At 40.6% G+C, this 13,264-nt stretch overlaps 1 protein-coding gene across 1 annotated transcript; it reads left to right on the top strand.

The window, feature by feature from the left end:
- Positions 1-228: 228 nt before the first annotated feature.
- Positions 229-12,774, top strand: LOC124998506 (protein NLRC3-like). Its single transcript, XM_047572962.1, has 11 exons — positions 229-2,539; positions 3,836-3,966; positions 4,054-4,161; positions 4,432-4,519; positions 5,226-5,439; positions 5,522-7,322; positions 7,418-7,591; positions 7,799-7,972; positions 8,397-8,570; positions 8,681-8,721; positions 8,904-12,774. Exons 2-11 carry the CDS (start codon positions 3,869-3,871, stop codon positions 9,458-9,460), a joined length of 3,429 nt encoding a protein of 1,142 aa, XP_047428918.1. The 5' UTR covers positions 229-2,539; positions 3,836-3,868; the 3' UTR covers positions 9,461-12,774.
- Positions 12,775-13,264: the final 490 nt, after the last annotated feature.

Raw genomic sequence — 13,264 nt, 5'->3', positions numbered from 1 at the left:
CTCCACTCTTTGACTTTAATTTATTTTTCAGTTTTTGAAGAGATGGGACTGTAAAAATAAATAAGTACATTTAAAAGAAGAAAAAAAAAAAACGACTAAAATACCCCCCACACTGTGGTGCAGGGCGGCGTGGAGCGTGGAGGGCAGCAGGTTGAGGGTTTGATCGTTCCAGGTTTCCCGGGGCCCTAATTTACCTAAACACGCTAAAACACGACCCACGATGCTCCTTAAGCTCCGCCCCTCTGCCCCACTTCCCCCTCCCTGTGATTTCACCTCCTGAATCAAGGGGCACGACACCTGTAACCATGTAATTGTTTTGTTGATCTACCTCTTAGGAAAAAAAAAAATAAAAAAAAAAAATAGGTAAATGGTAATTTTTTTTTTGAACACAAAAATAACTAAAAAATAAAAAAAAGAATAAAAAAAAGAAGTTGCTCGAAAGAAATATAGGTAAACGAATAACTGGGTAGCGGCATCTCCATATACTGTAGTGGATAGACTATTAAGAGAAAAAAAAACTTTTACTTCTTCCAAAGATGATTTCTTTTCTTTCTCCATTCTTAGTTGTTTTTGAAATGATTATGAAATGGAATAATAGTAAAGTGAAAGGGGGATACAAACTTGCCACCTGCTTTCAGCTTCCTCCTTTAAAAAGCCAACATAAATGAGATTTCTTTATCCAATTTGCATTTGTTTTTTCCATTTCATTAAACTTACACTTTTTTTTTTTTTTTTAAACTTCAACATTTTTTTTTCTCTCCATGTTTTTGTGTTGGTTGACTTCTAATTTTTTCTCTCTCCTTTTTTAATGACAGCAGATTGTATCTCTTGTGTTTGGGTGCATTTAGCAGTTTCTTTCTCTCTCTGTGAAAAAAAAAATAAAATAAAAAATAAAGCCTACATGAGTTAGAGCGCCTTGCGAGGACCTTCTACACCAATCGATGATCTATCTTCACTTCTAATGAGTCGTTTGATAAAGCAAAAGGACCTGTTGTTTTAGCTGACTGTGTAGCTGCAGGTGGAAAGAGGGAGCCCCCGCCCCCCAGGAGTCTTAAGCCAGTCACACCCGAGCTCGACCTCCAAGGTTTAAATCAGATTTCCTCTGTGCTGTCATTGTGCAGCTCTAAAAAAAACAAAAAGACTCTGCTCATTTTAAGGGTCGGGGTCTTCCTCCTTCCACCAGATGGCGCCTTTGGTCTTTACAGTATATGGACTTTCACCCTCTGCCTGCCTGATTCCTTTAGTCCTCATCAACACTTGTTTTAAACTCCTTGTAAACAAAACAGAGCATAGATATGAATGTGTTATTAAAAGATGAGAAAACGGACCCTCTTGGCTTTTTGTGGTCTTTTTTGTGTGGCTTGCGTAGACTGTTTATGGAGGTACACACAGACAGTGCGCTGCAGTGGACGCATCAGAAAGTAATTCTGCTAATTATTCTAATATTAATAATCCTTCTAAAATCTATTTGGCTGAAATACTCCAATGTGTCCAATATTCTCTCTAATATCTATGTGAATATGCACATGGTCATTAAATAATAAACTAAAGTAGAAATAACACAGTTTGAGCTAAAGATTGAATAACATGAGAATATCTGAGGCCCCTCAACTATCACCTTAAACACCGTGATATATTAATGATGTTTTATAATCTGTGTGAAAAAGATCCAGTAGAACTTACAATGCAATATTAATAATAATTATTATTCACTGACACAGTTGTTGGCTGTTTGAAGACAGTATTACCAAGTTTGTGTTGTATAGTCACAATACGATTAAAATAAAATGAAATGAAAACAAAGCACAGGCTTGATGAAAATGAAATCATACTGAGGCCCCATTAAAGCCTTTATTTTATCTGAGGTGTCGCGCCATTCGAAGATGTTTTGTGCATTTCCTTTAACAAGATATTGCACCTCTGTGAAAGTACCGCACATGAATTTGCATGCAGTTTTTCAACAGCAGGAAGGAAGTGCTTGTGGTATTTCTCCTTCATGTTTATATGCCCCAGAGCCTGTGACTGAAGGTGCCCTCAGGTTTGTTTGACAAGTCTCTTTTTGCCTTTTCGCCCCCTCTCTCACGTTTATCGTGTACACGGTTTCACCTCTAGTCTTAACATTTCCTGTAACAAGGTCCAACCGCAGCTTCCTTCTCTTGAAAAATGCTCACTTTTGATTTAGTGTTGAAATTCAATGTGAATCTTTGTAAGATCAATTAGGCAGAGGTGAGTCTAGACTAACGGATGAGTAGAGGACCTGAACCCCTCATCATTAGTGATTACAAAATAGTTTAGGAGAACCTTCCTTTCTGGTGAATATGACTTTATTCTAAGTATTAAAGTACTTGTAATTGAGAATTTTGACACTTTGGACTTTGGTCTGTTAATGTCATAAAGTTTTAGTTTCTTTTCACCTTTTTTTTCTGACACAATGAACTGGCAGCACGTCACTTCTCTTATTGATTTTTAGGGAAGTTAGAGTTGAGTTGATGTGAGAACCTTTCAGAAACACGGAGAGAAGCTGGAGACACACTGAAACGTGAGTCATAAAAAACTCTACCTCCTTTTATTATTTAGTTTTACTTTATTGAACATCTTTTGTGTTACAGTTGCTTGTTAAATCTGTAGGTGGGTGCTTGTGTGGTACTGTGAAGGATAAATATGTATCACTTGTTATGCTCAAGTTTTTTATTTGTCCGTCAACATGAAATCTGTCCATATGTCTCTCCTATCTATCTATCTATCTATCTATCTATCTATCTATCTATCTATCTATCTATCTATCTATCTATCTATCTATCTATCTATCTATCTATCTATCTATCTATCTATCTATCTCTGTCTCTTCTGTGCATCGCTCATCTGCTGCTCCATTGTTAAGGTTCACCGTTAGTTAGCTAGCACCACCTAGTGGACACACAGGGGATAGCAGTACCCTGACAAAGATTTCAAGAAGTTTGTCAAAGTCTCACGGTGATCTAATCGTTGTGCTTCTTTACTTGGGGGCGGCAAATTGTCTTTGGCCTCAGGGGGAACCCAAAACTCAATTTCAGACCCTATGTTATTTTCATTATAGACGGTATGTTTCTATTTGGCCAGAACCTGCAAAGAACAAAAATCTGAGGTAGCAGCAGACTGAACAAAAGTGGATCAAATGAGATACGCGTAGATTGTACATCTTTGCCAAATACAAAGCGCCCAGCAGGACCCAGACTCTTTTGAAGAGATCCGGTTACAGAAGCCTTACACTGGGAGCCGAGCCCAGACTTATAGTAATAATTTATACGAGAGGAAATTGCAGATGATAAATTACGATACAAAACACGCAGTAGATAAAATACAGATAAAGAATGCGATAAATGACTCAGATAACTGTGCAAATCCAATAAGCTTCTGCCAAAAGGGATTCCTCAAAAGTACTGAATTAAGGCTTGAAATCCAATATGAAAAAAAAGATCAGATTTTATATATTATTTCATCAATGACAGTTTTACTGATTTAAAATAAAATTCACAATAAAATAAAAGCAAAAGTGGAAAGGTTTTGCTGTGGCTGTCACAGACTCCTGATCTCATCGGGGAAATTTTAAGCATGCCACTTGCGCAATTTCACACATCACACTTGAAGAAAAAAGGGGAACTGTGTTGCAACATTTAAGTTAAACCTTCGCAAAATAAAGAGGAACAAACAAAGCCGCATGAAAAAGGACATAGTTCACCCAGCATTCTTTTTTTATACCCTTTAAAAGTGCTGCCGGTAAGAATGTTTCGCCAAATCTCACGTAATGCAACATATAACTATGTTAACTATACTGTGTTTTGGATTTAATTTACAGGAATGATTAAGTGTTCATAAGTGTACACTAACTATGGATCTGGACCTGAGAGCAGACTCTCCTGAACCCTACAATTGGAAGGACAACGAGTCCATGGATGTTACCCTAATGTTTAATGACGGACGTCAGAGGTGACAACGCAGTAAATACGCAAAAACAAGAAACCACTGTTGGTGTATCACTCAACGTTTGTGTATCTCTGCTCCTGTTTGTATCAGAGCCCAAGAAGAGATGTCGGACTCCGAAGAATCCAACAGTATTTTCAACTGCAAACAATCCATTGATCAACCCCCGAACTTCAATCACAGAACTCACTCTACTGAGAGGTAAATGTGTCTCATTCAGCCATTTGTGGAAATGAAAGTTAGTTAGTTTTTTTTTTTTTTTTTTTTTTTTTTTGGTCACAGTTTGATAGAACAAAACATGTGACATAGCCATGACGTAGCCACGTTAAATAATTGGATTCTTATCCTCTGACGCCATTTTTCTTCGGTGTAACATCTCTCAGGGTTTTGTTAAGCTCATCATGCATTTAGTGCATTTGTTGTTGTTGGGTAGATGATTTGCGTATTGATTTCTCTTTCGTGCTTTTACAGAGTCTGTCAGGAGGCCGATGCCTCTGAAGCCGCCTCTAGTCACTCGGACCATGATCAGAGCGAAGCAGACCTGGCCTCCGTATTCATGGTATGTACTGCACCTTGCAACCAGCCAATGTTACCACTGTGCTGCTTGTCTGACGATTGCAACTAAGCAATCTTGTGGGAACGATCAATAAGAATTGTCCATTTGCTGAACTGTCTTACCATAGCTTAGCAACTATAATTAAGCAAAAATTATTAGCTAAGAACAATGAAGTGTTTGGAAGGCAGCATTTTTGCGTTTCCAAAGCTGTGGAAGAATTTGCACAAAAAGGAAAAAAATAAAGATAAGAGTAGAGTTTCAAAACTTACACTTCACCAGCTTGGCCACAATGCCAAAATTGGCGAAGAGCTTTCCCTGTACACTTGATTCATCTACTACACAAGTTATGTCTACGAGCTCACTAATAGCGTTGACCAAATTTAACACTCACACTATGTTCTATGTTACGATGGCAGCCAACTGTTATTTCCAAAGCAAAAACAACTATCAAATGCCTACATGACACCATGCACAACAACTTTGACAATTCTAATTTACCATTCGGAAACCTGAACAAGTGACACAACTATTCCCAACCATAACCCTAACCCTAAAACCAATGCTAACCCTAACTCTGACCCCAACGCTAACCCTAACCTCAACCCTAGCCCTAACGCTAACCCTAACCCTATCTTTGTGTGTTGAAAAACCTGCAAACCGCAAACCTACCCCATTCACACTGAACTTTATGTTTTGTCTATTTCCCCAGCTGCTGGAGGAGAACATCATCACTTTTGTGAAGACTGAGCTGAAGAAGTTCCAGGGAGTCCTTAGACCAGATTACCCGCCGTGCTTAAAGAGACAGAAGGAGGACGAGGAGGAGGAAAAACAGAACAAAAGCAGCCGAGAAGCACTTGTAAAGATCACACTGCACTTCTTAAGGAGAATGAAGCAGGAGGAGTTGGCGGACACTCTGCAGAGCAGTAAGTCTTTTTCAGTTTAACGTGCCAGGCGATGTATCCGTGTGCCATAAAATGATGTTATATTTTGTGTTTTTCTGCGTAGGAACCATTGCTGCCTTGTGCCAAGAGAAGCTCAAATGTAGCCTGAAAGATAAGTTCCAGTGCTTGTTTGAAGGAATTGCTAAAGCGGGAAACCCCACCACTCTGAATGATATCTACACGGAGCTCTACATTACGCAGGGAGGGAGCGGAGAGGTCAATAAAGAACATGAGATCTGGCAGGTTGAAACAGCATGTAGGAAAATATCAAAAGCCGAAACAGCGATCAAATGCGAACACATCTTCGAACCCTTACCCGGCAGAGAACATCAACCAGTCAGGACAGTGCTGACAAAGGGGATGGCTGGCATCGGGAAAACCGTCTTAACGCACAAGTTCACACTGGACTGGGCTGAGAACAAGAGCAACCGCAACATTCAGTTCACGTTTCCATTTTCTTTCAGAGAGCTGAATTTGCTGAGCGGGAAAAAATACAGCCTGGTCCAACTCATTCATCTCTTCTTCGCTGACGCCAAAGAATCGCACATGCACAATTTTGACAGGTTCGACGTTGTGTTCATCTTCGATGGTCTGGACGAGTGTCGACTTCCCCTGGACTTCCACAAAAATGAGATCCTGACTGACATCACAGTGGCCACCACTGTGGACGTCCTGCTGACGAATCTGATCAGGGGCAAACTGGTTCCCTCCGCTCGGCTGTGGATAACCACACGACCTGCCGCAGCCAGTCAGATTCCTCCCGAGTTTGTTGACGTTGTGACGGAGGTGAGAGGGTTCACCAACAGCCAAAAGGAAGAGTACTTCAGGAAGAGGGTCAGAGGGGAGGAGCAGGCCAACCGCATCATCTCCCACATCAAGGCATCGAAAAGCCTCCACATAATGTGTCACATCCCTGTCTTTTGCTGGATCACCGCTTCCGTTCTCGAGGATATAATAGGATCACGTGAGCACAAGCATTTGCCAAAGACTCTGACTGAAATGTACATTCATTTCCTGGTGGTTCAGACCAAAATAGGAAACGAAAAGTATCGCGGTGGCGGCGGTTCGCTCTGGAACGCTGACATCTACAAAATGATAATGTCTCTAGGAAAACTGGCTTTCGAACAGCTGCAGAAAGGAAACCTTATCTTCTATGTGTCAGACTTGATAGACTGCGGAATTGATATCAGGGCTGCAACCCTGTACTCTGGGGTGTTCACGGAGATCTTCAAACAGGAGTGCGGACTGAACCAGGACAACCTGTTCTGCTTCGTTCATCTCAGCTTTCAGGAGTTCCTGGCCGCTCTCTACGTCTTCGTGACGTTCACCAACACTGGCGTCGATCTGATGTCAGAATCACAGACCAAGTCTTGCTGGTCTCCGCTGTTAAGGGACCGATCAAAGATAAATCTTCTCTTCCAAAGTGCTGTAGACAAGAGCACGAAGAGTTCAAACGGCCACTTGGACTTGTTTCTTCGGTTCCTCTTGGGTTTTTCTCTGGAGTCCAACAAGACGCCTTTACAGGGTCTGCTGAAGCACTCGGGGAGCAACGTTCAGAGCTATCAGGAAACAGTCAGATACATCAAGAAGAAGATCAGGAAGAATCCTTCCCCGGAAAGATGCATCAATCTGTTCCACTGTCTGAATGAGCTGAATGATCATTCCCTGGTGGAGGAGATCCAGCAGTATCTGAACGCAGGAAGTCTCTCCACAAACAAACCGTCCCCAGCACAGTGGTCAGCTCTGGTCTTCATACTTCTGTCATCAGAAACAGACCTGGATGTATTTGTCTTGAAGATGTACTCCGCTTCAGAGGAAGGTCTCTCGAAGCTGTGGCCGGTGGTCAAAGCTTCAAGAATATGCAAGTATGTGCACGACTTTACTATATAAAGTGTAATATTCTTCTGATGTAATACAACGATTTATTTATTTATTCACATTTTTTTCTAATGCTACTCAGCCTGAGTGATTGTCAGCTGTCAGGGCAGATCTGCAAAGCTCTGGGCTGTCTTCTTATGTCCAAGTCGTCACGTTTGAGAGAGCTGGACCTGAGTAACAACGACCTGCAGGATTCTGGAGTGAAGCTGCTGTTCGCTGGACTCATGTGTCCACAATGTAGACTAGAGACTTTACGGTGAGTGAACTGATTTGAACTTTTTATCCAAAGTTTGTAGCAAAGCACTACTCTAATTAACCAGTTCATTATGTGACACAAAGATATGTCGTGATGCAGCTACTTTCACGGATGGGACCAATTTTCCATCTCGTAGCCTTTACGTATTTTCTAACGATGATCGTTCACTGTGTAATCCCTGTGTCTGATTTGTGTATCTCTTGTCAGGTTGGCCGGCTGTAGCTTGTCAGAGAAAAGCTGCGACGCTCTGGCCTCGATTGTCAGCTCTCAGTCTTCGTGTCTGCAGGAGCTGGACCTGAGTAACAATGACCTGCAGGATTCGGGGGTTGAGCTGCTCTCTGCTGGCCTGGCGAGTCCATTCTGTAGAGTGGAAACTTTAAGGTCGGTGGTCATGAGACCGTTCAGTACGTCTTTACACACGCGTTTGCGTCGACCTGATTTCACGTTGTCCAAGTTAAACTTGGACTACGATGGTTTTTAGTTGCTTTTCATGGCGTCTTGGGTTGTAACGGTAGGAAAAGATCAGAATGATGACCTCACAATAATGAAATTTCTGAGGGAAATAACCCAGTCCTTAAGGAAGTGGTTCCCGAAGTGGTGGGCGTACCACATGGACTTTTCCAAAGAAACAAAATATGACTTTATTACCCTCGGTTTCACCACTACAATGGGGATGCCAAGTCTGGTCTAAATGGGAGGCGCATGTCTAAGTAACATCCACATGTATACTAGGTAAAACCTTCCCAGTAGAACACAGAATTGTCACAACATGGTCAATGTTATTCGCTACTTCACCTATGTGTAGGCTGTCGGGCTGCCTGATCACAGAAAAAGGATGCGCTGCCTTGGCCTCGTCTCTGAGCTCCAACCCCTCCCATCTGAGAGAGCTGGACCTGAGTTACAACCACCCAGGAGACTTGGGAGTGAGTCTACTGTCTGCTGGTCTGGAGGATCCACAGTGGCGACTGGACACTTTGTGGTGGGTTATTATTATATTAGCGTACGGTTACATCCCAGGCAAAGTTTAGGGGGTGTTGTATGTTTGCATCTCTTACCCACTAAGTTGCGTGCGTGTCTCTTCTCCCACAGCATTGACCACGGTGGAAGACATCGCTTGAAACCCTTCATGTGTAAGTCATAAACAACCAGTTATACACCGTATATAAAGAGGCGAATTACAAGACAAGACATTCATCAAGATATGCAGCCACAACAAAAACTACTCCTTTGTCAGCATTAGCCTTTTGCTACTCAAGCCACAAATAGGCAGTGAACTAACCAGAACATTGTTGCGTCTTGTTATCCCCTTTAGACACCTGTCAACTAACACTGGACCCAAACACAGCAAACAGAATGCTGTGTCTGTCTGAGGACAACAGGAAGGTGACAGAGGTGAACAAGGAGCAGCCGTACCCCGACCACCCAGAGAGGTTCCTCCACTTGAAGCAGGTTCTGTGCTCAGAAGCTCTGTCTGCACCCTGTTACTGGGAGGTGGAGTGGAAGGGATGGGTCAACATAGGGGTGACGTACGGAGGAATCAAAAGAAAAGGCCAGGATGATGAAAGTTGTCTCGGGGAGAACGAGCAGTCGTGGGGTCTGTTCTGCTCTAGTTCTGGTTACTCAGCCTGTCACAATAAGAGAACAATCGACATTCGGGGTGCGCCCTCCTCCTTTGACTCGGGCAGAGTGGCGGTTTATCTGGACTGGCCCGGTGGCACTTTGTCCTTCTACAGAGTCTCCTGTGACACCTTGATCCACCTCCACACCTTCCACAGCACATTCGCTGAGCCTCTCTACCCCGCGTTCAGATTTAAGTTGAGGTCTGCGCCCGGTGCCTCAGTGTCCTTGTGTCAGTCGGAGGAAGGGTAGGGAAAATTTGTGACTGGTTGCAGAGTCCAGAATTTAAAAGTGGTCTTTTTTTTGGGTTGTTTACATATAGAACAACTCTAACTTTTTGCAGTCCAAACATTTCCCGCTTGTTTTAAGACATAACTTACTCTTATTTTAAGTCTTCACCAGGAGATATGTTTTTTCCCATTCCACCTGGTTCCTGTAAAGGTATCTAATTATGCTACTTACTCACTTACTTCCTACCTTACTACCATCAGATGATAAGCTCAGAAATTAAGGGGTTGGAATTCATTGCTCGTCTCCTGTATATTAAAGGCGTAACAGAATGAAATCCCTAACAACACTGTAATAATTTGAAATTAAATGTCTTCAAGAAACTCTTCAAGAGACCAGGTACTTTTGCTTTTGGTGGAGAACCTTAACAGTGAAGAGAACAGTGTTCTAGTGGTTCATTTAAAATATCACCTCCTGCACTTCGTTAATCTGCTTCAACCACATTTATCTTATTTCTGCCGTTAAATATTAACCGTTTTATTGTACGTTACATAGGAATTTGTCCTTTATTTTTATACGATATATTTATTTTATACATTGACAAAGCTGGTGGTGATAAAAACAGAGAAAATGTGGATTGCTGTTTTTTTCGTTAGTGTTTTATATATATATATTTATACTGTTTATTTGCATTTTCGTCAACACAGTCTGAATGCTTGACCCCTACAGTGAGTGTCTCTGTCATGTTGTTGGATTTAATTTAACTCCATTGTGTTTTCACTGTGATGTAAGGTGATGGCAATTCTGTGCAGGAGTGGTCCTTTATTCCTGTCCATCACAACAATTTAGTTTTAATAAAGAATTTTGTATTTACTATAGATATGCATATAAAACATGACAAGATCAGTCACAGGATTTCATTAGAGTAACTGTGGGTACAGTTTTGGTTGTGAATGCTAGACTGATTTTTAAAAAACTCAATAAAATTGTTAAAGATTTATTAAAGAGACTATCTGAAAAGTTTGTCAATGGTTTATATGTTGAATATAATTGAGATGCTTAAAGAGGGATCTGCATTTATCTAAAATATAGTCATCTCATCTTCCATCTTCCGTAACGCTTAATCCTGCACTAGGGTCGCGGGGGGTTGCTGGAGCCTGTCCCAGCATCGGGCGAGAGGCGGGGTACACCCTGGACAGGTCGCCAGCCTATCAGAGGGCCTAAAATATACTTATAAATAATAATAATAAAAAAACAACCACACAATTCTTTCTATCTTTGCCTTCTCATCTATTGAGATATTGAGATCTAAAACCCAACTGACACATGAAACATGGTAAACGTCAAACGTGAGTTGAGTTTTTGAACAGCAGAATAAATTTGTGGGTGAAGCGACACTGCCCTCTGCTGGGCTTCACTGGCACCAACACGTACAGCTTAACTGCACTGATGTAGTTAAATGGTCATATGTTAATATCAACCAAAGCAGGAAACAAGTCATTTTACTAAAGATCAACCCTTTCTCGAGCTGGAATTATAAAGCAATGACCTGATACTCAGGCGTCTTTACCCGTTAATATTTCATCAAACATCTAAGCACCACAGGTTTATTACAGTACGTAAGGTAATGCAGTAAATATTAATATTCAACCCAGACAAACTGTCATTTACGATTTTATTGCTGAAGCAAAACAAACATTGACTTTAAGATCAATAGATACTTGCATTCTTGGACAGATATGCTGTCGGAAGTAAAAAAAAAAAAAAAAAAAAAAAGCTGGGAATCCATTGAGAACTCTTTGCTCTTGTTAAAAAAAAAACTACAAAAAAAAAACATCTGCATACAAAAACTGACGGGCTGCAAGATCAGCTTTTTTGTTTCATCTAAAAAAAAAAAAAAAAAAGAGACTGAAAACAGCCGTGAAATACACATAAACTCTATAATGAGATACACACCTGAACCATTTGTGTGGACAATCGGTGCAAAAATCTCAGTGTTATGAAAGCACGTAGACACGGGTCAACACTGGTCCCCTTCCAGATTTGGTACAATTCATTTGTACTGTGCCTCCTCTCTCACCCAACTCCCCTCCTGTCCAGTGTCCACATGTTCCATACCTGAGTACAGTTACGTCATTATCCACAGTTGCGTACTTAACAACAATAAACCTACAATACAATAAAAAACTAAAATGAAATCTCCAGAAGTCTGATAGAAAAAGGCACAGACAGTCAAGAGGCCTCAACACCCTGATGTTGGAACAGTAATTAAAATGAGAACACATTTATCAAATACTGGACATTTGGGGTTTAATGTCATCAAGTACTGAATATTACATAATAAAAACTATACCTTCAAGTTGACCAGATTGGTCACATGGGCAAAGACACCATGTGTTGTCTCAGCAACTCAGTAGTGAGAGCGCAGCATAAATATGCTAGCTTGCTAACAGCTACTAAAGGCCACGCCATTTATTCAAATGACATACTCTGTTTTTCCCGAGTGACTTCTGTCTCACAATTATCTGCAAATCTCTGTTGAGAAGAAATTTAAACACAGGTGCAACACAGCTAATACACTACACGTATCCACTTTAGAATCTCTTGCTAGTTTTACAGTTCATTTAATTCAAGTTAAAGGAAAAAAAAAAAATCAAGCTCAACTCTAACCTCCTGAGACCCAGCGTCCTCATATGGGGACATGAGGTTTTATTCTATTGCCGCTTATTCTTCTTCATTTAAACCCACTGTCTTCATTAGTGGACAATTTGGTCTGCCATCTAGCGGTAGTAAAGGTTAAAACTTATTTATTTATTCTTATTAACGTTTCTACAGATTTTGTCAATAGCAACAGGCTACAACGTCGCTAATTAGCAAGTACTCATTTGAGGACGTTGGGACTCGGTCATGTTCAGGTATTTTATATTTTGTCATTTTGACTTTGGTGAATTTATTATAATATAAATAATGAAATAATACCAGTGTCCACATATGAGGACATCGTTTTAACTAAACTAATTCCTGTTTAAAGATGATGCTTAGTTTTTAAACGTCTTAAGCCTCTACTAGTCCCAAATACCCCCAAAAAGCTTGAGACTCAGGAGGCTAAAACTATGTCAGCATTGTTAAGAGAGAAAACATCTGCTTTAAAGTAATAAATCTATGAACTACTACCATTTAGAACAAGTGCTTAACCAATCTGAGGGAGTGTTTCTATGTCCCTAAGTTCTAATGATTTAAAACATCATAAATGTCAAACAACAAAATTACTTTTCTATTTCATAAGAAACCATAATTTACAAAGTTTTTTTTTTTTTTTTTTTAAAGAAGAAGAAACATCATCAGTTTGATTGATTAATGGTAATATACTCATTTTAACTTAATTCTTATGGTTATTTCTATTTGTTATTTCCATGTTAGGTCACGTTTTTGAAACTTAATGTTATCAACCCCCCTGGAGTATATTTTTTATGACCTGATCCTGAGTTTAAAAGGCGCCGTGTTCACAGACACATCATTAAAAGCCACAGTCAGCTGTAGGCGAGGTGATAAGATAGGGACGGCAGTAAAGGAAGTGCCCCAAGATGGAGTTCCTTTAAACATCCCTACATGCCAGTTGGAGAGAAGTATTAGTGAGAACCTCAGATCCCTCCAGCTCATTTCCTCCCATATGCTCAGTCTAGATGTCTTTTATTCCAAAACTCAAACTCTGTCCTTTAAGCTGGGCGGTGGAGTGATTTGGGCGTAGTGGCTCCACTGGGGGAATGGCATCTTCAGGGACACTGGATTTAGTTTTTTCCCTGAAATTACTCTTTGTATTATCAGGAT

This window comes from Mugil cephalus, chromosome 20 (assembly GCF_022458985.1).
Source record: "Mugil cephalus isolate CIBA_MC_2020 chromosome 20, CIBA_Mcephalus_1.1, whole genome shotgun sequence".
NCBI lineage: Eukaryota > Metazoa > Chordata > Actinopteri > Mugiliformes > Mugilidae > Mugil > Mugil cephalus.
The sequence above is the reverse complement of the archived record's forward strand: the minus strand, read 5'-3'. Positions and strand labels throughout refer to the sequence as shown.

What these genes read in the sequence shown, in the direction of transcription:
- LOC124998506 (XM_047572962.1), top strand. Translation starts at nt 3,869, where the DNA reads ATGGATCTGGACCTGAGAGCAGACTCTCCTGAACCCTACAATTGGAAG. An exon ending in TTTAATGACGGACGTCAGAG is followed by an intron (nt 3,967 to 4,053) that starts GTGACAACGCAG and finishes TGTTTGTATCAG; the next exon opens with AGCCCAAGAAGAGATGTCGG. An exon ending in GGCGGACACTCTGCAGAGCA is followed by an intron (nt 5,440 to 5,521) that starts GTAAGTCTTTTT and finishes TTTTCTGCGTAG; the next exon opens with GAACCATTGCTGCCTTGTGC.